The 26,545-nt window shown below is 33.6% G+C and overlaps 2 protein-coding genes across 3 annotated transcripts in view; one reads left to right on the forward strand and one right to left on the reverse strand.

Moving 5' to 3' along the window:
* Positions 1-6,447: 6,447 nt before the first annotated feature.
* On the forward strand, positions 6,448-8,281 carry LOC110029610 (probable xyloglucan endotransglucosylase/hydrolase protein 32). The gene is made up of 4 exons (XM_020731978.1): positions 6,448-6,847; positions 6,941-7,041; positions 7,175-7,392; positions 7,862-8,281. Exons 1-4 carry the CDS (start codon positions 6,643-6,645, stop codon positions 8,217-8,219), a joined length of 882 nt encoding a protein of 293 aa, XP_020587637.1. The 5' UTR covers positions 6,448-6,642; the 3' UTR covers positions 8,220-8,281.
* Positions 8,282-19,901: 11,620 nt separating this feature from the next.
* Positions 19,902-26,545, reverse strand: part of LOC110029601 (E3 ubiquitin-protein ligase RFWD3-like) — a 73,598-nt gene continuing 66,954 nt past the window's right edge. Inside the window, exons 11-14 of one of the 2 annotated variants that reach the window (XM_020731956.1) lie at positions 24,225-24,287; positions 23,945-24,126; positions 22,956-23,512; positions 19,902-20,331 (exon numbers count right to left, since the gene is read on the reverse strand). In XM_020731956.1, the coding sequence (XP_020587615.1) occupies positions 23,026-23,512; positions 23,945-24,126; positions 24,225-24,287 (732 nt within the window). In that variant the 3' untranslated portion in view covers positions 19,902-20,331; positions 22,956-23,025. Of the gene's footprint in view, positions 20,332-22,547; positions 22,873-22,955; positions 23,513-23,944; positions 24,127-24,224; positions 24,288-26,545 lie in introns of those variants that run through there. The other variant, XM_020731957.1, reaches the window with a different exon arrangement.

The following is a 26,545-nucleotide window of genomic DNA, read 5'->3' on the forward strand; positions in this document are numbered from 1 at the left end:
AATGCACAATTATAGCCTTTAATTGATATATTTCTTTTGATAAAGGGTTTTATATAAATCTATTTATCAATTTTCTTCTATTTTTTAAAAAAATATATCAAGCTTTTTTTTTAAAAAAAAATACTTAAAATTAAGAATGACAACTTAATTTCTTTTTTCTCATATTAAAATAAAAATAAAATAAAATAAATAATAAAAAATTAAAATATGACATTATAAATAAAGCAAAAGTCGGTTAAAAGGCAATAAAAACAAAATCAAATGAGTCCAAAAAATTATAAAATGTGTGCACACGCAAGCCTAATCACTAGTTTCCAATGGGAACATTGCTGGGGCCCACACCCTATTATAAAATTATATATTTGCACAACAAAAAAAATATATAATATTTTTAAATGGCAGCTTTTACATGCATACCACACTATTTTTTTCTATTTACATAAGAGTTATCTAAACCTTACTTTTTTTTACATTTATATCAGTCAAATATTTTAAATCTTATGATGCACAAACACTTCTAATTAAGGAGAATTGTAATGTTGGGTGCAGACACTGCTCCAACACTTGTATGACATAATATTGAAGTGTCTGATTTAATTAATATTAAAAAAGAAGTGCATGCATATGTCATGTATCTTATATTAATCAATTATTTAAAAAATATTTTAAAAACTAAATTTAATAAAAAATTATGTAAATAAAAGACTAAATTATGCCCTAAGGTTTGCATATATATCACTTAGTTTTTATGTATTTACACATCCAACACATTATTTCAACTTTTAAATATATATGTCTTCTTACATGTATATGAAAAAAATGGTGGCATAAATATAAAAATCAAAATTTAAGTATTAGATATGCAAATACATAACTAATCGGTGCCAATTTTTACTTTCTTAAATGAATAATTGATTTAGGGAACTTAAATTTTATTTTAATATAAAATAATATATTCTTACTTTTATATATTTTTATTATTTTTAAATACAATTTAGCTTATTTTAAAAATAAAAAAATAAATATATAAATTTTTTTTTTATTTTGTATTTTCCTTAATATTTTACTTATTTAATTTATATATATATACACATATATGAATAATTTTTATTGTAAAATACTTCAAATCAAATAAAAAATACACAATTTTAACTATCAAAAAAGTTAAATATATTTATCAAAGCGTAGGTGCTAGAAATGTAAATACATAAGAATTGAGTGATATATATATATATATATATTCTCAACTTGATGCAAGGCAGCAGTTGAGGTTTACAGTTCACTCATTCCTAACTACTAAGATGGAACTTTGAATAAGAGAAACAGTACATTGCCGACAGCATTCACTGTAGAGCCTTGCAATAAATAGCAAGCGAGTTAAATTATGAATTAATATCATATATTAATATAAAACATATCATAATTAAATTTTTTTGAATACAAGTAAATAAAAAAAATATTAAAAAAAAGATCTTTTTCTCCATTGATTTATAATTTTATTATCGTTGAATATTTTTGAGATGTAGGACCTCATATTGTTCGTAAGTACATACAACCTGATGAAAGGTCATCGTAGAGAGAGGGTTATAGAGAGAGAAATAGAGAGATGGATCGCATCCCTTTGAAGAAGTCGTGAGAAATATACTAAATTCTGATATCTTAAGAGTTTAAGAGAAATGACCCCTCAATCTTTCCTCAGTTTCATACGTGAACGGGAGTTTAAGAAAATAATTTGTTCAATACATCTTCGTATGAACTGGATGACTTTCAGTCGTGACTTGATTGAAGAACTGTGATGGCAATATTATGTATTACCGATTAATATCAAATGTCATCGACATGACGACCATCCTCGATATCTAGGCGAAAAGTCTCGACCCTCAGTGTCGGATGAAGTTTTTAATAAATGATAAAGAGATGTCTCTATCGATCATGATGACTTTCTCGAATTGTCACCCTTGTGTAGTTGGACTATGTTTTTTTCTCGTGATGAGAATTATCAAATCACTCATTTCAGTAGGCGAGCTCGATTCAGTCACTTCGGCAGTTGGCGGTTGGGCTCGAATCAGCCACTTCAACAGTTGGGCTCGAATCAGCCATCAAAGCAGGTGGACTCGATTCACCTACTTCGGCAAGTGGGCTTGATTCAATCACTTCAGTAGGTAGGCTCGACTCAACGAGAGAATTTTAAACGAAAATTTATGAATACTCGTTTTTAATTATACACTTTATTTTGTTGACATTGCTTGATTCCTTCTTTGTGAGTTGACTTGGATTAAACCTAAATTTGAACTTCAGTGATTAGTCAAGTACTAAGTCAAGAGTAGCTCAGCTAAACTTGACTCTCATTGTCACTCCTGCCTATAACCTTCAATTTTTACTCTTCTATTCTTAATTTGTTAATTATATATATATATATATTTAATTTAAATATATATATATATACATCTATGCATGAAAATTTGTATATAGTCCAAGTCATTAGCAACTCCGGCCATATGAGAGCACATTGTCGGCTGAATGCATATTTAATTTTATTTTATAATAATATATCAAAGAGTAGTTAAATGTTCAACCAGTCTCATTATTATTGCTCTTAATCATGCACGTATCGATGCGCACCTGCTTAGTGGCGACCGTGCCATGAGTTGGTTGGCTGAGGCGCCTCAATTGATTGTCGATTTCGTCCGCCACGGTAAAGGTGGGTTGACCAATTAGTCGCGATCAAAGAATCCCGCCTACGCCCTGGTTGGTCAGGACTGTCGGCGTGGTCTGCCGTTCAAATCTCTCACCATAGTGCGTCAGTCGATTCTTAACCACGCAGCTGACAATAGGGTAGTAAAAAGCCTTGGTTGTCTTGCCATTGTCTAGGTCATTCGAATGCCTTGAGATTTATGCTGACAGTTGTGGTGTATACAACTCGAAATTAAAATTTTAAAGATAAAATTACTAAAAATATAAAAGAATTGCCTCAGCGAATCAATTTATCTTCTCTCTTTGTTGATTAAATTGCTGGCCGGTGAACTAACATGGATTTATAGAATTAAGATTAACCATAATTTTGAACTAATTAATCAAGCCCAAGTTTAAGAGGAGGATTTATTCCTAATTAGAGGTGTTTTATGCGCTCCAAAACAAACCTTTGATAAGCCTAACGCGACTGTCAAATATGCGTATTCATTTATACATAATAAAATAATAATAATATATTAATATATTATATTAGTAATATACTAATATAAATATTATATATTTATATAATACAATTTAGATAATTAATACAATATATTATTTATATATATTAATATTAGGGATGTCAAACTGGCTCATCGTTCGCGAACAGCTTGTGTTCACTCGTTCGTTAAGAAACGAACACGAACAGTGACTTCACGAACAATTTCAAACATGAGCTTATTTCAAACAAACTAAATTTCAAACGAACCGAACATGAAAAACTATGTTTATTCGTGTTCCGTGCGTTTACGCCTCTAATTCTAAGAACTACTAAACATGTTATATAATTTCAAACATAATTTATTTTAAAATAAAATATAAACAAAATAAAATTTAATAAAAAAACAAAAGCTATCTCAAACAACCCTGAATAATTAAATTATAAATAAAATAAATAAATACTTCAATATATTTATTTGACTTTGTTTCAACGCCTCTGACTTTGAACATAATAATTCAGCGACTATTGTACTAAACTAAACCAATATATTTATGCTCTGCACTCCCAACCAAATTATTGGCTTTCATACTAATCCGAGGAATTAAGTATGCTTAATATGGGAAATAATTAAACAAAGTACGTACGAGCTTGTTTGATTAAGTATGTATTAAGTAGTTAATATATTAAACAAATTAAGTACATCTTTATTTATTCACATACAATTAAAATAACATTAGTATGCACTTCACAATGCCAACCAACTCTCTTAACATGTAAACCACGTTTGGCGGCGGCGGTGCGTTTGCAGTGTGGTGTCGCATCACACTCTTTTTTATTTGACAAAATTGTGTTTTGTCTGCATTCTCAAAAAACTGCAACCGAAAGCCGCATTTTATCACCAGACTTGACTACATGTGGAAGCTGTCAGAAAACTGGGGTCCGATTTATCAAAAAAAAAAATGTAATAGCCATCACAATTTTTGGAACAACTTCTTTTTCAGTAGCATCACAACTGTTTCTTCAAACAGATGTTTTAGAGGCTTTATTTTTGCGAGGGATAAAATTGCCATTTTTTGTTTTTATAAGTGTATCATAATTCTCTCTTATTTAAAGAGTTGATAATAGCTAATTTTAGTGTGCGGAGTTGCAACCCATTTTCAGTCGTCTTTTCTTTCTCTCTACGTGTTGATAGTGGAATAAATCGTTCTTGTGGACAAAGGCTAATTTGTGTTAAACCACGTAAATTGCATCGTGTTGTTGTGCCATTTTGTTTTCAACATTATTTTGTGGAACATTATCTGTAAAAGATATTATATTTCATATTTAATAAATAAATTAAAATTTAGATATATTTATTTTATTTTAAAAAACAAATATAATATATTATCAATCAATTAATTTTTAAATAATAATTATTTTTTTAAAAAAATAATATATATAAAAATGCATTTAGATATAACGAATGCACATACCTAAAAGTAATTTCTTTCCTTGGAAGAAAAAATAGCCAATTATTATGGAGTGGGCCAATTATATTATAATAGCATCATTATACATTATTTTGTTAAGTGTATACGCCAGCGATTTCATATATATTCATAGCTTTAAAGGCTGAGAACCCACAATAATGTCCCCACACGCCTATAAATTTTTTTATTAATTATTTATTATCCTATATATATTCCACTTTTTCCCAAGTTATATATATATATATATAAGTATAAAATTGAAAAATAGCTACAATTTTCATATTCTCAACTATAAATTTGAATGATGTTTCTCATAATTTAATGATGATGAAATTACATTTAAATTAAGGAAGAAAATGATAAAGTCGTCTTAATCAATTTTTTATCAAAATATCCAACCTCTATATCTAAAATAAAATATAATATTATCAAAATATATAATTTTTGAATTTAGATTTGTCCTGTGAGGCATGTCCAATGAATGGAGTGGTGAGAATCGTGAGGAGGTAGAGAGAGACAGAGAAGAGATTCTTTTATATTGAAAGTAGATGTTACCCGAAAAAAAAAGAGAATCTCCCTACAGAAGAAGGGTTTAGAGAGAAGAGACCAAATGTCATTGATGCATGGTATAATCCCCCTATTTATAGGAGATAAAGGAACAAAATATTAAATTACATATTTTACCATGCTTTAGAGGGGTTGTTTAGATTATTTTTTTTGTTTTTGTGTGTGTTTGGACCTTCCGATCGGTAGATCTTTTGGGTCTGCCGACTAAGTTGGTTTTGGTCGACTTTTTTGTCTGGCCACCGGTCGGCTTTCATTTGGTGAAGTAGGTCGGTCCTTGTCAATGGAGTGGCCTTGAGTGGTCGGTCGGCTTATTCTTTTTTCATCTTTAATGATTTTTGGGGAGCAGTTGAGAGAGCTTTGTGTTGGTACTTGTAAGATTGTTAGAGGTGCTAGATCTTTCTTTGATCGTTTCTTTCAGAGAGAGATCATTGTGGATGTTTGTCTGTTGTTCGCTTGGGAGGCCCTTTGGACAATTGACCGACCTTCAGTTGGTTGGCAGCACTTCGACCAGCTGGCTATCAGTAAGTTGGGTGGTGTTAAGCCAATCCCATTCACAAGGCCTTCCAACTTTTCATCGGGGGGTCCTTATCATATAATCCTTCATCTGTATCGTTAGATTGCCTTGAGATTAATGTGACACATTTTTTGTGTACAATAATCAATATGACAATCAGTTTAGTAATTTTTTCTATAAAATAATTATGTAACTCATGCAAAATGTTAAAAAGTTATTATCTTTCTAATATAGAAGTGTTGTCTTTCATCATGGAGAAAATATTATGATTGTCTTAAGCACCATATCGTTGTGCACACGTGTAATGCGATCAAAGCCGTCATCCACACTCAAACATCTGATTTTTCAGACATAATATTCTCTCTCCATTATAACCAAGATATTATGAGTGATTACTTTTTAGTGCCATTTACATACATATCACACAATTCTTATAAAATTAGATATCTTACACCTAAACTTTAATTTTTATCACTCAAGCTAACTTCTTAAAAGTAAAATATACCATAATCAAACTCTAAGTATAAATACATATAAATTACACACCACATAAGTAAATTTCCTATTTTTTAATGAAATTGAGATATGAAATAAAATTTACACTCAATCCAATTAGGTAAAGTCACAAATTAACCAATCTCTCAATCAACCAACAAATTAATTAATGGCATCAATCAAAAAATTGAAGCAAATTAATCCTATCTTCTCAAACATTTCCTTCATCAATCACTCTTCTTTGTCTACTTTCTCCATCAGTTACACAACAACCCCACAGCCTTGCCAACGGCCTTCCTTCTTCTGGCAATGGGTCCTCCTTTCTTCCTACTTAAACCCTAACCCTCATGCTATAAAGGTATCATCTTTAACCTCTCTCCTTCCATTAACGCTCTGCAACCAACTCTCCCCTGTCAGTCTGCATGGCTCCCCCTCTCCCCTTCTTCTCCATCATCTTCTTCCTCCTGTTCTCTTGCGCAAACTCTCAGCCTTCTCCTGGATATTATCCAAGCGCTCACTTCAGTCCTCTTAGATTCTATGAAGGATATAATTGCTTATGGGAGCAGCAGCATCAAACAGTCTCTCAGGATCAATCCTCTGTCACAATCTGGCTAGATAAATCTTCAGGTGATTAAATTTACTTATTTTTTCAAACATTTTGAATTACTGTAACTCTGTTTGAATTTTTTCATAATCAAAATTTGATTTTGATTAACACAGGAAGTGGATTCAAGTCAAAAACTGCATATTTAAGCGGCTATTTTGCTGCTTCAGTAAAGCTCCAGAGTGGATACACAGCTGGAGTGAACACAGCATTCTATGTAAGATGCATAGCGGCTAATTGATATCCTATGTATTTACACATCTAACCCCTAAAGTTTTTATCTTTACATATATGCTCTCTTACATAAGCATAAAAAATGAAAATTTACACTTACTTCACTCCTAATGCAGCTTTCAAATAATGAAGCCCACCCTGGATATCATGATGAGGTGGACATTGAATTTCTGGGGACTATTCCTGGCAAACCCTACACTTTGCAGACAAATGTTTATGTGATGGGGAGTGGAGACGGCAGAATTATTGGGAGAGAGATGAGATTTCACCTCTGGTTTGATCCGACGGCTGATTTTCACAATTATGCAATACTTTGGAACCCTGAAGAGATTATGTGAGCATATATTTTCTAAATTTGCATATTTATTTTATTTATTTACATGACATAACACACCTAAGAACATTTTTAAAGTGAAGTATACCTTCAGGGGTTGGATATGCAAAAAGGAAGGAGTTATGTGGCATGCATGTAAATTTTTGTTTAAGTTAATCATTAATTATCATGTGTTTGAATATTAATTATGTTTTGTTAACGGTATAAATTTAGTTTAGAATCGAGTTTAAGTGACAGCTTAGAGTGGGACCCACATGTCTTTTTTCGTTTTTGTCCCCTTATCAGTTATCATCATACGTGCTCAAAAGCATGCCCCTTAATTCTTATGTTGTAACAAATATATACCAAAAAAGCGTTTATATACATACAACTTAATTGTTATGTAAAAACTCCCATAAATAAAGGAAAATTTATATACATACAACTCAATTCTTTCGCATTTATATATCTCACATTCGACACTTATCAGTTTCTTCGTCGACGATATACCGATACGACGATACACAAGCAATAACGATGCGACGTTTCCTCGCCGTCCGATGTGGGTTTATGGGTCGATATGGGACGCATCATCATGGGCGACAGAGAACGGAAAATACAGAGTAGATTACAATTACCAACCCTTCATCGCTCGAATGACCAAGTTTCTCATCGGCGGCTGCTCGGCCTACGCCTCCGGAAACTGCCGGCCGCCGCCAACTTCTCCGGCGGGTCTTGGACTCAGCAGCATGCAGTACATGTCCATGAGATGGGCTCAGCAGAACTACATGGTTTATGATTATTGCAGGGATTCTTCAAGGGATCATTCGCTCACCCCAGAGTGTTAGGAAGATTTACATATATGCCACTAAATTTTGATTTATTTACTTATCTAGCCAGCACCAAAACTTCAATTTTTACATATGTAAAAAAGTAAAGGTTTTGGGGTTAGATTTATAAATATATGAGAATTTGGGGGTATATGTATGAAAATTATGATATTTCCTAGTGCTGCCCTTCTACTGTACTGCAGAGTGTGGCTTTGCTGGTAGATGAGGCGATTTAGGTCTTTTTGTTTTACTGTTCTGTGTGTGGTTCTGCAACTGATGATGATGTTCTTTTTCTATTTTGCCCCTCCATTTTAATATATTTTACATTGCCGATGCATGAAAATGTAGTTTAGTTTTTAAAGGTAATACAGTGATATTTTAGATGTGATATGAAAGATTTGAGTGGTATAAATGTAAATTGCAGAGTTTAAATATTAGATATGTAAATAAATAAGAATTGGGAGGTATGCATGTAAATTACCTTTTTTTTTCTTCAAATTTTTGAGTACTTTGCAAGCTGGGTACATCAGAGGTTATTCAAAGGGTATTGGGGGGTTATAGGTAGGTTACAGAGATGTTACATGAGGTATAATGCAGATATAAACCCCCAATACCTTCTGAATAACCTCTGATGGACGCAACTCTGCAAACATCTTTAGAAGAAAGCTTGAAGGTGGAGTAAAAGAGTAAAACAAAACAGAGGCAAGAAAATTGACAAAAATAAATAAATAATATTTATTTAAATAAATGCTGCCTTTGCATGACTAGAAAGAATAATTTGAAAATGGAGTATATTTTGATGTGAAATTGGTCATAATTGTGCGGTGCGAAGCTTTGTTTCAATGACTAGAGCTTTTGAAAACAATATGGAGTATTACATATATTCCACATAATTTTTATGTATTTATATATCTATCATAAATATGAAATGCATTTTGTTTCATACGACTATTGATTGTCATCAAAATTTTTTTTATCAAGTATGGCTCTCGATGCATGCATTTTATTTTAAAGAGTCCTCCAAATTTAAACTTTAAATTATTCGACTCCGATTTAAATAAGTTTATAGTCAAACTGACCGTCTCGACACGACGAATCCAATGATACCAAAGTTGGTTTGATTTGGGTACAATCAAGCCCAGATCAAGTCATTGAAGCACATTTAGAGATTTTGAATCGTCAATTGAATGATCAACTTATACTTTTACATATTTATAGTCGAATCAAGCGTCTAGACGAGAGAAATTCAACGAGCCTAAGATTACTCAATTTCGAAGTACTAGGATGCTCAAATATTCAAAAAATAATATATGTTTAGGGAAAATCAACATGTATCACATCCAATCAGGTGGTTAGGTATGTTACATGCTAAAAGGCCAGAACCCCTCTCCAAAAGTTTATAAATATGCTTCTTTCTTCACTTAAGAGATGAAGATGGAGAGAAGACACAATGAGTAATCACCAGCTTCCGTAACCGCCAACCATCGTCAGCCACAATCGTTGTCCAACGTCGACCTTTAATAACCATCATCGACCATCACTGTCTACTGCCATCGACCGTTATCCGCCTATACTCAAAGCTTGCAATTATTATAGTCAAAAAATATATTTGTTATATCTAACACTTATATTTTCTTTGTATTATATAAAAACCAGTATAGTTTTTTTGCGAGATTGTAACCATGTTTCTCCCCATCATGAGAGAAGGGCGCATCCATGTACTTACAAACACATAGTGAATTGCTTTAATTGGGCTAAGCTCCGTAATTTTTTCTCTCCTCCAACTACTTTCGTTTTATCTGTGCGTGTGCTGGATCTTTGTCCAACATTATGACGTTAAATAATCACTCTATTTTCGTGAAATGATATAGCCACACAATAACTATCTTCTTAAAAGTGAAATAAGACTTTTTATTCGTCGGCTTACCACACCATAGTGTTATAATCGTAAATACAAAAGAATTAGGCGGTGTCTATGTAAATTTTTCAAATAATAATTAACCTACTAATTAATCTGTTAATCTAAACTCATATACTTTTGCTCTACAAACCCAGCCAAATTATAAGTTTCCCAACCGATCCAAGGTATTAAGTAACCTAACATAGACATGCATGTGAAATAATTGAACCATGTACGGACTTAATTAGTTTATTAATTATATATTAGATTCATGAAAGTGAAATAATTATAAAAAAGTATTTTCTTACTCACTTCTACTGATTATAAGAAGAATTTTTTAAGCATTAAATTAATTTTAAAATAAATATAACAACTATATTTTTATTCATATTATTTTTATTTATTCCTTTTTAAGAAAATTAAAATTATTAAATTTATTTTGGCATAATTTTTTTTCTCCAATATTATATATATAATAATCATAAAAAAATTGATTGAGCAAGTAATTCATGCATGCACAAGTGATTAGTATCTTCATATTGTTGCTAATGGTACGATTTATCCAATAGATTTAGTGTGGCCTGAAATCTGCTTGTAGCTCGTTATATTCGATTATCAACCGAGCTGGCTTGAAAATGAATCGAGTTCAATCCGGCTCAAAATCAAAACAAGCTGGCTCAAATTGAGTTGTTTGGATCAGTTTCAGTTCGGATTTGACTCAGTTTGGCTCAAAATTGAAACTTACTGGCTCAAATTGAGTTATTTGGATCCGTTCCTACTTGAAATTGGCTCGTCACTTGTTATATACAACTAGCTAATCTTGAGCTAGTTCAAGCCGATTCACATATGACATGAAATATTTTCGAAGTTTCAGCTCAATAGTCGGCTCATTTATTTCAATCCATTCTTGATTCGATATTTTAGCGATTAACAATATTTAAGTTAAATTAACAGCCCTATTTTATTAAGCGCATAACGCCAACTTTTGCCAATTTATTCGTTGCATTTTTCTTCGCTTTAAAGACTGATGTCATAATAATGTCTCCACCTGCGCTAAATTTTAAAATTAGATTTTCTTTTTGAAATTTAAATTATTATTGACAACATAATTTTAAAATAAATTATGTTAATCTTTTAAGATATAGGGTCCTGTATTGTTCGTGAGTTCATACAACCTATAAAAAAATACTGTTTTTAGGACGAATGTACGAAGAATATGATGGAAGTATTGCTAGTGCTCCTGTTTCTCACTCTATATTTTCTTCGATTTTTTCTAATAACATCACAAAGGGAGAGAGAGAGACAGTCGGTTTCAGCAAAAATTTTTCTGTGCGGACTTCTGACGTAGTTCTACTTGCGGCGCAATGTATTCTTGAGTTTTTTTCAGGTTATTTCTGAATTATTTTCAATAATCCAAAAATATTTTTTTATTGAAATAACCTGCAGCCTTTATTTTTGGGTTATTTCTGCCGAAAATAACTCTGGAATAACCTGCACCGCACGTAGAGGTACGTCAAATGTCAAAATTTCAGAAAATGCGCGTCAGTTTCAAAGGTTAATTTCTTTTTAGATCCTCGTCCCCTTTCTCAGTTTCATTTGATCTTCCTTTTATATATAAGGAAAAATAAATCTTAAATTTGTTACGTTCGACATTATGTCTATCTGTGATATCTTGATGAAAATACCGCAATGCAAGTGTTAGGCTATATATATATATATATATATATATATTCCCAGCAATTTGTTTAGCTTAGTTCAATTTGAAGATTTCTATAGGTGAGGATATTGCCTTTAAAACCTGAGACATATTGAGCTTTACATTGTGCCCATTAAAGCGATGTGACAGAATCTGGACACGTTCAGTATAATGTGTACATTTTTTTATTATATTGAATAAAAAGAAAATGCTGAATATTTTTAAAATTTTAGTTTCTAAGAAAAATTAAAAGAAAATATTCAGCATATTAAATAAAATTTGAATAAATTTTATTTATGAGATTAATTTAAAATTTTATTTATCATTCAAATTTTGTTTCTAAGAAAATAAAAATGATTCATTCCTTCACAATTTAAACTCATTCCATTTATCTTTCCATAAGAGAACGATCAGTGATGAATGTATATATAGATATGACGTACAATATGTAATTACAAAATTACTCACGTACCGTACCTACGGGACCGTTGCCGCCGCACCCCTAACTCACATAACGAAACTCCTCTGATTGGACAGATGCTTCCGCTCCACTCCTCTCACGAGCTCCACTATGCTTGCTCGTTTCGCTCGCTCTGTTCCGCTCCAGCATCTGTCATTTATCTAGTATATGAGTCATACTTAACATTCATAAAAAATGATTCTTTTACTTATAGAGTAGAGGGTACATAATGATAATATTAAGTTTTTGTCTATGCTTTAAAAGTGATTTGTACTGGGGTGTTTCTGATATTTAGCATGTATGATGAGCTTATCATTCGATTTTTTTTTTGACTCGATCGGCTAAGCTTAATTGAATTCAGGTCTGCAAGTCAACTTGCTTGGCTGAACTAGGTCGGGCATGCAGGTTGGGTCGGTCGTCCAAGCTAGATCAAATGTCTAGGCTGGTTTCGTTGTCCCTCTGAGTCAGTCGTCCAGGCTGGATCGTTCCTCTAAGAAATTCAATATGACATATTTTTGTTGTACGCACGCGCGCACACACACACTCATATGTGTGTGTATGTATGTATAATAGGATATTATTATTTTTGGAGCTACATGATACTGTCGGCCATGGCGTAGGATGTAACGTTCGTCCATGTCATGAAGACGACGACGGCTCGCCCAACTTGGATTCCAACAGGATGTGATTTAAACTAATCAATACAAATCTGACAAAACTGCAAGATTTTAATATAATTATTTAAAAGTAAAATAAAAAAGAAATTATGTCAATTAAATAATATTTATAGGTGTATATGCCATCATAAGCCATTGGCTTTTTCTTGGTCGTAGGGGGGCTTATTGATGATAAGAGGATGCTTTTTCCATCAGAGGTTGTGATATCATTTTCATCAGCTATATTATTTGATCATATTTATTTATTTTTTTAATTATAATTAATTTTCATGAGAGCTAGAGGACACATCCTTTGAATTGATTGATACTATTTATAAATTAGAGTTGAGTTATCAATACACTTATCTCAATGAAAGCCATTCCGAATGAGTGGAGGCAATAGACTGAGGCGGGCGAGGCCGAGTGACTGAAGTTGGGTGACTGGGGTTGAGAGCTCGAGACGGGCGAACGTCTAGAGCTAGCCTAACAAGGCTGGGCGCCCGAAGGTTGAGTGACCTTAGGCGAACATCCGAAGATGAGCAGGTGAAGCCAAATATATGTAGCCAAATGCTAGAAGATAATCGCTCGGAGCCAGACATTTCTCCTTAGTTAAGGATCCGATTAGAGGTCGACTTCTTCGAGGAACCCGGCTCATAATAAGATAAGGGTTAACAAAAATTGAAGGGACCCGAGCCTAAGAGTATAGGGTGGGATATGCCCTAATACGTCTTTCTGCGAAGACTCAACCACTAAATTATATGAACTTGTGATTACAATTGCCATCGCTATTGTATTTGTTTTCTCATCTTTATTTAGTGTATAGGTTTAAGTCTAAAAGTTTTTATATTTATGTTTAGGGATAATTACATACAGATCACCCGAGACATTGATATTTACAAATTGAACTCCAAGGTAATTTTTTTGAACTGCTGAATCGATGTATCGGCACGTGCCATGATCAAACTATTGAGAATTTGATAAAAATGAAAAACATGAGTTGGGGTTTTAAGAGAATTTTGATATTTAAGCGACAATTTGAAAAATGGATGAAATAGGGTGGTTGATCTGTAAAGTCCAAGTTTCAGGTGGTCATTGCTTGTCAAAACTTGAGGTAACCTAAGATATAGAAATATGACTATTATTTAAAGAAAATTTCATCAACCACTAAAAAGAGTAAAGATGAGTTGATAAAGAAATGTTGGTGTTGAATCGAAAATTGTCTGAAAGACATGATTAAGGAATAAAGCGCTAGAGAGAGAGAGAGAAAACATAGTATAGAACATTAAATTCATGTAACATTTATTTATGAAATTGACCTTTATTTATAGGAATGGACACACCAATTGTTATTCTGACATCGTAACCCTAACTTTGAAACCAACTTTTTTTTTCTGCACAGGTCATCAAACACTAAATTCCCAACAGGGTTCATCTCTTTCAATAATATTGATACATGATTGAATGCTTCTCTGAGCATGTTATTAAAATCAAATTTGATGATGTACATTCTCAGCGACAGATAATTTTGTATGTGTTGTAAAACCATCCCATAAAGGTTATTGGGCAAAGTTCAGTAAGTCATAGAACTACTGTGATTCGTTGTTCAGTGTTTCAGGTTCATGTTGAACGCTCTCAACAAATTGAGCTCTTCGAGCATCATGAACCATTTTTTCATATGCGCCAGGAACAAATTCCTCTGCATGAGGGCCATAACTTGTCGAGGCACCTCTTTGCTCGAACTGAACTTCAAGTTCTTGCTCACCATGTGCAGTCCAGTAGAAATAATTAGGTTTGAATCCTCTGCGGTAAAGATCAAAACTTGAAACACTTGATTTTTTATATAACTAACTAGGTTTGAAATCTTTTTGGACCATGAAAATGTTCGAGACTCAGGTGAAACACTATACCTCCCGAATGTACCTGGCTTTCTTTAGCTTCAACACCTCCTCTCTAATAGGTTTGACCAATGCAATTGCTTTGTTTCTGATCTTCTGTTTGATCTGTCGGACAGTGCGGTTCACATTCAGCCAGTGGCAGACAACGTCAATCGATATCCCTGACATCTCTGCAGCGGTCCAAGCGAGGACATCGCGGTGGTCCCGAAGCATTTGAATCAACAACTCATTGTACCCTACATCAAAATTATCACTTAGCAAGAAAGATTTACCGGGCTCAACTTCGGCGATGGGAACCTCCAGGATTGTCTCGCTGGTCTCGTGGTCCCCTTCCCTCTGATTTTGCAGGTCAAGTGGCACCTGCTCCACACTTCCTACCCCTAAGAAGTTGCAGACCCACGACTGCTCAAACTCTCCTCTGATAGTGATCACCTCTCCATATCACAGGAACTTGACCGCAAAGTGTAGGTGGACACCACGACCTCGAAGCGATTCAGCAACGGGTGGTCGAAGATGACGTTGTAGGTTGGAGGCGAGTCTACTATCAGAAAGTCTTCTGTCTCCGTAAATTTCTACTCACATGATCCTCAGGTTACATCCAATAGTATTAAGCCCACTGCCTCCTTTTTTTCACCTGAAAAGTCATATAGTGGGTCAGCCGACGCTACCAACCAGTTATCCCGAAGGTTAAGCTTATCAAGCACTGACTTGAACAATATGTTCACAGAATTACTAGATAGATCGTCATCCCTGAATGTGATGGGAGGGTAGCTTCCACTCCTCTGCATGGCCGCAAGATTGCACTGTTCTCCGGTCTTGGACCTCTTGTGGGAGTTCTACCGAGAGAAATTTGTTCCTCCGAGAATGGTTGGGACTATAGTGGTGATGTGGTAGAAATTCATCCAAAAGGGCCCAAAGGGGCTTTTATTGTTGGAGCTTTTCCATACCTTCGACTCGGGTGTCCCTGGGCCACAAAATCTTTCAGCTTCTTTGTCTTGATCAACTCCTCAACGAGACTCCAAAGGTTCATGCATTCCTCCATGTCATGGCTGTGATCCCGATGGTACTTACAATACTTCCTCATATCCCAAAGAAAAGCTCCGACCCTATTAGTGTGGCCTCCTTGAAGTATTCTTTATCTAAGATGGCATCTACAATCTCCACCATTGATACCCTCAACAATGTAAGCTGTAGGTTTTTGAATTCACTGTGCGGTTGCTCATAACACTATGACGGCCTCTCATAATACCGAGCCGACCTCAGGTCGCGATTCCTTGCCTTATCTTCTTGTTGGTTGTACCGACCAGATCCTTTGTTGTCGCAAGAGGATTAGCCTTCATACCGACGCCTGACAGGTAGTCGGTGGTTTTCCCTTGGCTTCGACCCACTAGTAGGGGGAGCTATTTTCAAAGCTTGGTGCTCTGCTGGCTCTGATTTAGGAGTGCTCTCCTCAGCGAGCATGTACTTGTTGTCTATCTCCAACTACTCAACCAAGTCCTTATGTCCTTGTAAGCTGAGGTCGAAATAGAATCTTTCTGACCTCAAGCCTTGTTCTAGGGCGGCCTGTGCCATGTCAGCTCAAAGGTCCTTTACCTCCATCATTTCCCTCTTAAAACAAATGATATAAGAGCATCGTCTCTCATTTGGCCCCTGCTTCATCTACCACAGGGCTCATGCGTCCTTCTTTGGTGCCCGGGCATTCACGAAATGTGCTAAGAAAAGCCTTCAGATGTCCAAAAGCTACTCATGCTTCCGGTCTGAAGCGAGTCAAACCACTTCAAGGTTGATGACCTTAGAGTGATAAAGATCAGTTGGCACTTGAACGTACCTAAAACCTTCAGTATACACATTATGAATTCGAACAATTCGATGTGGTCCCTTGGGATCTAATCGGCTCTGATGGGCATTCAGCTCTGGAAGCATAAACATCTCTAGGGGTTCAGCTCCAGAGACATGAAAGGAGAAAGTATTCTTCGACTAACATGGTGTTTAGGTGTGCCCAAGCCATTACTTTTCCACTTGCGTGGATCCTACGTTGTTTTGGTATTGTTAAATCATCGGCCCTCTCGGGGCCATTGTTTAATCTTCTATCGCTGTGAACTGATGCAACCACCTACGAGAGGCTTTGCTCCTGAGGGACCTGACCTCCTGCTAGGGCTGCGACGACCCTTAAGACCTCCATGATCTGACCTAACACCTGGTCCATGATCTGAGTCCACATCTTCTGCATCCCTCGCTGCATGTGTTCCTCTATAACTTCTCAAGCGGGCTATGCGTTAGTTATTTCTCTCGTCACCCTCTTCTCTTTATGATCGTTGTGCTCTTCTTGTCAACGAAGTAACTCAACACTCACCACACCTTTTAGGATGTTAAATCCAAAATTGTCCGGGAAACACACCTAAGGAATAGAGCGCTAGAGAGAGAGAGAGAGAGAGAGAGAGAGGAGAGCATATCACACTATAGAAAAACAAATTTGTGTAACAATTATTCATGAAATGGACACACATTTATAGGAATAGGGGGGGTGTATAATTACATATTGTACCCATAATATACGTAGATACAGTGTGGGCATTTTAATCAATATATGAATATTGAGTAAGGGGTCTGAAAGGCTCCTGACTGGAAGGGGCAGGGACCTTGGCAAACTTGAGGCTTGGCAGAGCTGGATCCCTAAGAAGATGTCTGACCATATAAAGCCAAGTGCCTATGACAGCCTCCAGCCTGGCTTCATTTTGTTCGGGCGACCATTCACTAAGGGTCCAATGTAAACTGTTGATTCAGCTATTTGGTTGAGTTTATCCCTAAACAGGTGGGGCGAAAAGCTCCGATCACCTATTTTAGAGCCGGGCAATTTGTTTTGCTCATCCGGCCGGACAAGAAAAAAATTATCAGATTCATCCACGTGGATCTTGTGCCGGTAGATTGATTTCCAAGAATGTGATCTAATTCATCCGCCTGGGAAATACTTTCTTCTCTATCTAAGGGAGCCAGTTGGCTAGACATGGTGCATCAGATTGTCCTTGGCGGGCCTTCGCTATGCCACGCCCTCATCCTCCGCCAACCTTGGGATATCCTCGAGATTTATGCTAACACGTGTTTTATATACACTTGGAGTTAATAGATAAAGAAATATAAGTGCACATTCTAGTTCCTCTTAATGTAAGCATCACTTTGAACATCAATGATATTACCACTACAATTGGTCCTATGAAAGTACTCTTTAGTACATATAAAAAGACCTTCCTAGCCAATATATTACATATGATGCAAACATTTTTAATCTTAAGATATTAATGGAGCTTTGATCACCAATTAGACAGAAAAAAATCAAATCAATCATGGGATGATTAAATCTTAAAATATTAAGTTTAATGATAAGATTCTCTCCTTAAACTTGCTCTTATGCGTGGTTGAATTCTAGATGACTCTATAACTGTTAACAATTTTAATATGAGAAAGATTAAGATATAGGTGCATATCTTTTAAAGTATAACAATATGAAATGTCTAAAAACAGGCAATGATAAAAATCTAATGATAATATTAGCAATCAAATCATAAAAATAAGTATAGCTATATAGTAAATAAATCCAAAAATAAGAAGCATTAATACAATCATATGCTTAAGAAATGAAAATGAATATCATTGTGGAATACATTCATGATGCACTTTGTACTTTTGTAGATAGATCATTAGAGACATTAAAATTAAAAGCCAAATACATTCTTTCATTATTATTTAATAATGATCAATCTTGATGTCATAAAAAATCTTCACAATAAGGCACAAATATCAATATCATAATTTCTAAATTCAAATTCAAGATCACTCTTCCAATGCTTTTAGCAACTTAATATAGAAATTGAACATCTTCGTAATACAAACCCAATGACATTAAAATTGATTTGATCTGAGCCCAAATGAGCTTGGATCAAACATTTGAAGTATGACTTAATGCTTTGAGGGATTAATTGAAATGTCAAACGAACTCAAATTTTAGCATGCTTATACTCAACTTAATAATCTCAATGAGTCGAATCTAACGAGACTATGCACACTTAATTTTGATGTCATTAAGATATTTAAATAGTAAATAATTTATCTATCAAATGAATCCCACAGAACGTTTGATAGAGTGTCAAGAAATTTTAGCTAAATTTATCAATATGTTTTATCCAAAGCTTTATGAATAAAATCATATTTTTAACATGAAGAGGGAGAGAGAAATGTATGAGCTAAATCCAAACCCTTGAACAGAACAACAAGCTAACAAACAACAAAGATCATTGCCGATCACCATTAGCGGTTATTGTAGCCAGATTATTATTCTTACATGGTTGTTGTCTAATCCTTATAGCTTAATTAAGACTTTGTAACCTCATCTTCTCTACATGAAGAAAAGATAAAAACTTTATATCTTAAAATATATAATGGAAGATTTTGATTGGGCAAGACACCATAATTTTCCTTTTTTCAAGTTTTTCACGTAAAATCTTTGGTGTCTCTTCATCCAATACTTCATTTATTCGTCTGTGTTGGATCTTCATACACCGTAGTTACTTTTCAAGCGCGTAACAAATCTAAATGACAATTACAATATAAAAAATAATGGCAAAGTGTTAGTTGTTGATGACTAACCTTTAAATATTACATCAACAACAAAGCAAATGTGTATAATCACATAAATATAAGGCATAATTCAAAATGCAATTGAATGGAACAAAAGATATGAATAGACAATCTAATCTCTCCTTTTTTTTTAAGAAGAATGTGATTAAAAATTAATAAAATTTTAACAATGGCCAAGAAAAGAAATCTGAAAAAAAATTCACTAAAACTCTAATTTGTTGTTGATATAATAAAAAATGAATATTGTCCTGAGTGAAAAAGTAAATAACATAAAATGAATATTGGCTGATAAAATTATTACATAAAATGATTATTTTCCATGCCTTCTGATGTAAAAATACATAAAAAATCCTTACATATTTATCCTCCTGCAAAAAATTATATAGGAATAAGCATATAAATCATCAACAACATTAATAAAAATCCTATATTGCCACAAAAATCATCATAATTTTTTTTTTCAAACAAGCACAAGATTAGATAAATCCATAATTTATTTCCCAAAGCAAAATTCAATGATAGAAGAACAAAAGCCAAGTGGGGTGGGCGACATGAATCATTTTTCTCCAATATGTCCTATTGAGCATCCTATTTTCATTTAATTCTAATAAATTAAGATCATTCTTTATACAACAAGCTTGAATCTTTTCAAGTCTACCTCTAACTTTCTTAACTAAAATTTAAAGCATTAACTCTTCTAAAATAATCATCAGATGGTCTACGTTTAATGAGACGAAATCATCTAAGGTGACTCTCTCTTATCTTATCAGCCACTGGAGCTACTCCAACCCTTTTCACGGATATATCTGTTTCACATATTGTCTCCAAATGTAAAGTCACTCATCCGCCAGAACATTCTCATCTCAGCATTCTCTTCTACAGACCAATATTCTGCACCATAAAATATTGTAAGTCTAGCAAATATAAAGGGTACTTTTTCAAAATTAATTAGTACATCTCTAAAAAATAAGCTCCAAATAATTAATTACTCAGATATAAACAGACAACCAAAAAATCAGATATTTTGTCTATCTACTGTTATTCAGATCAGCTTGACATGGATATTTTACCCTATAAAAGCCATCATGATGTAATCAGCTTCTCATGTAGTAGAAAGCCCAATCACTCCCAATAATAACCAACCAACACATGAAGATTTTTAGCATACAGAAACAAATAAGAACTGCAGATTATTTTTTATTTTCTATCATTATTATTTTAATGTGAGCTCTCAAGCCCGACTCTTCTGAGTTCTTTACTTTATTTCTGGCTACATCAAAGTGTCAAAATAGCCCCAACTCTTTACATGACAGTTTTAATTTCCAAGTTTATAAAAATGTCAAAATAGTCTTCAAACTCTTTAAATAGGGGTTGAAATAATCCCGTGAAAGATTATTAGAGCTCAATTTTAAAATAATAAGGGACTATTTAAGCACCTTTATAAATTTCAGGATTAAAATAATTCCCATATAAACAGTCAAGGCAATTTCAACACTTTATTCAAACCAATATGTCGCACAAATATTCGACATAAAATTTAAAAACTATTCTAACTACTCTAACTGATCTATATAAGATCACTTCATTGATTATAATGCAAATTTTAAGTATTTGAAGGATCTAAAATGGAGACCTATATATATGACAAATATAGAAGAGCTTGAAGAAGCCTATCTACAAGCACTGAACATGCGGCCAAAGAAGAAAAAAATTAAATTTACATAGTAGCACACCTTTCTTATGTATTTACACATTTCACACCTAAAATTTCATATTTACATACGGTTACGAGAGCGCCTAGGTAAATTTATCTTTTGTATGCTTGAAGGCAATTTAGTCTTTCATTAATTTTATTGTTGGGTATAAATAGGTTTATTATGTCCAGGGATAGGTTATATGCAGGAGATTGAGTTATGAGTCTTATGTTTAGGACTTTGGAGAGATTTCCTAACTCTCGAATTGTAGGAATTGAGAGAGATAGCCTACCTCTCGAAGTGTAGGTGTTTATCTTTTGTATTTTTGTGAGTTATTTGGATTATTGAAGAAAATATTCGTATTTGTCATAAATTTATGTGGAAAGGCGTGTCGATTTCTGCCTCAGACCATAACACATACACAACACATTGGTGCTATAAAGCTATGCATGAAAAGGCGCATTTCACTTTTAAGAAGTGGTGATAGTGCTATTTTTAATATGATACTAAAGATTTGAGTGCTTTGTTGTAAACATGACAGTTTAGGTGTGAGATATACTGATACATAAGAATTGTGTACCATGCATGTAAATACCACAAGAGAAAGATAAATAAATAAATAAATAGAATTTAGTGGAGAGAAACAGTATAATTGTATCTATATTAAACAAGTTAGGCGAGCAAGTTAAGAAGTCAGGTGTAATTTAAGCTTCGCTCATTAATTCATCAAGCTCAGCTCAGCAGTCAGTCAATTTCACTCAGTTACACCCCAATTTGAATCCTAAAATATAAGAATTTTCATTAAAAAAACAAATTCTCTCAACTAACACAACATTTATCTACCACCCGAAATATTGATATTTACAAATTAAACACCCATGCAATTTTTTTGAACTCCCGAACCAGTGTATTTGATAAAATGAAACATATGAGTTGGGGTTTTACCATGAATTTTGATATTCGAGTAACAATTTGAAAAATGGATGAAAGAGGATGGTTGATTTGTAAATACCAAGTTTCGGGGGGCTTGTATGTAATTGCCCCTTCTTCAACATACAGGCCCATATACATGCACTTAGAGCAAGTCAAACTAGACAAGCAAATTTTTTTTTTTTTACAAGATTCAATAACAGCAAAATGTGGCGAACAAGTAGACGAACTTTTATGAAATCAACGTCTGCTGACTATATATGTTTATAAGAGCGACAAATAGGAACATTTATGACAATTATACAAAGAATGCATTTAGAAGCTTGAAATTCCTCACTCAGGATATAATAAGCAAACAAAATGTATTCCGGAATGAGCAGAGAAGTACCCAAAGAATGCATTTAGAAGCTGCAACTTTTACAAGAAATGCTAAAAATAGATAAAACAAAGAGCCTGAAGTTCAAGAAATGATTAAAACCAGCAGCAGTCATTTACAAAATGCTCCCCCAAACAAGCCATTTCAATACATGTCAATAAACTAAATCTAAAATTTGCCCTTTTTTTTTTAATAAACTTCAAAAAATGAATGTCATAAAATATGAGGGCAACATTAAAACTACCTAGAAGTTCATCCATCCTACTATTACTCTCGTCCAAATATAAATTTGCGACATTTGATATGAACCAGTGCATTGGTGTTGGTGTATAAAAGTTGTCTGTTATTGCGATGTTGCTATAAGTGTTTAAGTTGATGTGATAAAAATTCACTTTAGATCTTTTCATAATGCTCCATACTATACACCTATTCCTATAAAAAACAACGTGAGAACTCAAAAAGAACAAAAAAGAAAAACAAATTAGTTTATCAAAGGCACTGATGAAAATTTATACCTGTTCGTAAGCAGTAATGATGAAGAAAAGCCAGTTACTGAAGCCTTCAGGGAAGAACTACTCCATGGAGCTAAGAACAACTGAAAACCTGCAATTTATTCTCACTGATGGCACCAAGTAAGCCCAACTTTACTGAACTCGAATATTTAATGTCAAGTATTGGAGATTGATGCGGCCGATGACAAGAATGAAGCTGAAAGGATGGCAAGTTCCATAGGTACACACCACGAGTTGACTCATCTCCGCAAGCAAACATCGAGTTTTTTCCTTCGGCGAATATAACTACGGATTTCGACATCCTCACTTGGCTTACGTAACAATTAACCTCATTACCCTTCTGAAAAGATGTGCTGTCGATTCTCTTGAGGTGTACATGAGAGCCCAACTTTGCTGATAAATAAAGAGATTCTGAGGGCGATAATGGAGTTTGTGAAGGTATAGGATCACCGGAGAGCTCTACTTTAGGACGAAAAGAGGCCACGATATCACTGCTAGAACTGTCACAAGCAAGCGAAATACATATGCCTTGAGACTCTAATTCAGGTATCAAGAATGGCCTGCATTTTGGAAGAAAATAATAGGATTGGAAATATGATTTTTCTAATTTACGAGTAAAATAGGGTTCTTCTGATTGAGAATGTAAATTGGATGTTTATGATTCAAGGATAAAATCATGAAGGGAATGATCAAAATGACCAAGCATTCCCTATGATTTGAGCATATAAGGTTGTGAAGGATCAAAGAAATTGTATTCGGTGCTGATTTAATGCGTAGTTTTTTTTCAAAAACTTATCAATGGTGTTAATTTCTAGATCTACTGTTGAAATTGATAATGAATGCTGAAAAGAGTTCGCAGGCCTTATGTTTTTATTAACTTCAGTCTCAGATGAATTAACGCAAATAGAAACTTTAGTAGACCAAAATAAAAGAGGGAGAGAGACTCATTTATGGATCCAATTCAAAATATAGAAAAAGTAAGGTAAGACAACCTTTGTCCAGAACCACCAACATCCCACAAGCACGGACCAACTGAAGAAGCGGTGAGAACCTTTCTGGAACAGTGATTTTGCTTAAGTGAGCAGATAGAATGAATGGGGAATCTAGACAAACCCTCAATGGATTCCAAGCAACCTGCAGTTTGGCGTATATCGAACATCAGGAGCATTCCATTCTGTTCATAATAAAGAGTAACGGAAGATGAAAATTAAGAGATTATAATACTTTCAAACATACAAAATTAATGAAGAAATGCTTCAATAAAACAGAAACCTGCAATCCGGCATAAATATGGCAAGGTTCATTCACATCTACTGAACATGACCAAGCAGGCGCCTGTAAAAAAATAAAATAAAATCAAACTTCAATGCAACGCATAATTTTTTTATAAATTTATCCTACAGGAATGATATGCTGAGTTTTTTTATAGAGTTCTTTTTAGATTACATAAAAGTTAAGAGTGAACATCTATGGTTTTCAAGCAAAACATGTTTAGTGGGGGCTAGGCGCATCCTATGTAGTTACAGAATCCTTATTTAGAGGAGAAAATGTGTCATGAGTATTTGACGAAACCTCAAACACATAGGAGAATTTTGAGTGGTTTACCTCATCAGCGAAGGACATGAGGCTAGATTAGTATAAATACCTCATCGCCATCATTATTGGCCTTATCCCAACTAATTGGGGTTGACATTATAAATCCTCATTTTTTGTTCTTGAAAGGTGCTGTTTTCAAAGTTATTAAACCTATTGTTTGCAAATAATTTTGAATAACTTCTATCCACATCACCTTAAATCGGCTTCTTTTCATTCTTCAGCCTTTGACATTAATTTTCTCAACTCAGCTAGTGTCATTTTCTATCCTTTCAAATTACATAAGTTTATCTATAATCATCTTATCTTCAATAGATGTCTCAAATCTACAACAACAATAATAACAAGCCTTTATCCCACTAAGTAGGGAAGGCTACATGAATCTTTTTTCTCCATCATGTCCCATTGAGTGTCATATTTTCATTTGTATCTAAAAAACTAAGATCATATTTATACAACATGCTTATGTTTTTTCGGTCTACCTCTACCTTTCATAACATAAGTTATATCTAAAATATCTACTCTCCTAACAATCATCAGATGATCAACTTTTAATGAGATCAAACCATCTAAGGCTACTCTCTCTAAAATTATCCGTCACTAGAGCTGCTCCAACCCTTTCATGGAATATTCACTTAGTATTTTGTTTGTAAGTGTAAAGTCACTCAATAACCTAAGCATTCTCATCCCAAAAACACTTAATTTATGACCTTTTTCACGGGCCAACATTTTGCACCCTAAAGCATTATAGTCCTCACCACCATCTTATAAAACTTTTCTTCTATCACACAATAGCCCGATGCATTCTACCACTTCATCCATCCAACTTGAATTCTATTAATAGCATCCCCATCTATTATCAATTCTTTTAATGACATGATTACCAATTGTTACAACCGGTTACTAGATCTACTACTACTAAAATTTCATTCCATGTATCCAGCTGACCTTCATTAATCAAGTTTTTCCTAAAATCTCTCTAGTCTCATCCAAAAGAAGGATATCTAATTGAAATAGAAAAATACTTGGTCCATCCTCCTTGTGTTCGAACACAAGTAATAGCTCTAGTATGCATATCTTTAATGACTTCAATATACGTAATATCAACATCATTCCTTTCTAGAATCTTTGAAACTATTTCTCTTGGAACTTTATCGTGAGCTTTTTCTAAATCAACAAAAGTCATAAGTAGATCCTCCTTATTGTCTCTAAACTTCTCCATCAAACCTCTGAATAAATGCATAGCTTCTATAATAGACTTTCTTGGCATGAATCCAAACTAATTTTGAGAAATTTTTGTATCACCTCGTAACATATGTTTAATTATTAACTCCTATAACTTTAATGTACGACACATTAACTTAATTACTCTATAATTTACACACTCTTGTGCATCCCCTTTATTCTTAAAAGTAAAAACCAATAGACACTTTATTCAATCATTAGGCATTTTGTACTTTTTAAAATAATATTAAAAAGTTTATAAAGCAAAAATTACTAGACCTTGTAAATATTTTCACATTTATATTGGAATACCATGAGATCATATTATTTATTCACACTTCATTTTCTTTAATGCCTCAACTTCTGTTTCACTAACACGACAACAAAAATAATTTTTTTGTTATTATTTACGATATTAAGATCAATAAAATCAATTATATTTTCACAATCTTCATTGAAAAGTTTATCAAAATAACTCATCCACCTATATTGAATATCATCTATGAAAAGTACTTTTTTTATTTCCATTCTTAATACATTTTCTTAGAACTAAATCTTTACTTATCTTTTTGTTTGGCAAGTTTATATATATATATATATATCAGTAATACCCCAACAAAAAGATACAGATAGACTCAATAAAATGTAAAACAAATTTAAAACATACAGAAAACAAGTAGCTAGGGACGAACCAATTTAGTCCTGTCTCTTCCTCTAGTTTTAGGAGTCAAACCAAATAACAAACTTTGAAGAGTCGTGTCATTGTCAGAAGTCAC

Source organism: Phalaenopsis equestris, unplaced genomic scaffold (genome assembly GCF_001263595.1).
Source record: "Phalaenopsis equestris unplaced genomic scaffold, ASM126359v1 Scaffold000598, whole genome shotgun sequence".
In the NCBI taxonomy this organism is placed as follows: Eukaryota; Viridiplantae; Streptophyta; class Magnoliopsida; order Asparagales; family Orchidaceae; genus Phalaenopsis; species Phalaenopsis equestris.

Bases quoted from the DNA above. Each gene is read 5' to 3' on its own strand.
- LOC110029610 (XM_020731978.1), top strand. From the start codon at position 6,643: ATGGCTCCCCCTCTCCCCTTCTTCTCCATCATCTTCTTCCTCCTGTTC. The intron at 6,848-6,940 runs GTGATTAAATTT...TGATTAACACAG, and splicing joins CTGGCTAGATAAATCTTCAG to GAAGTGGATTCAAGTCAAAA. The intron at 7,393-7,861 runs GTGAGCATATAT...GACACTTATCAG, and splicing joins TGGAACCCTGAAGAGATTAT to TTTCTTCGTCGACGATATAC.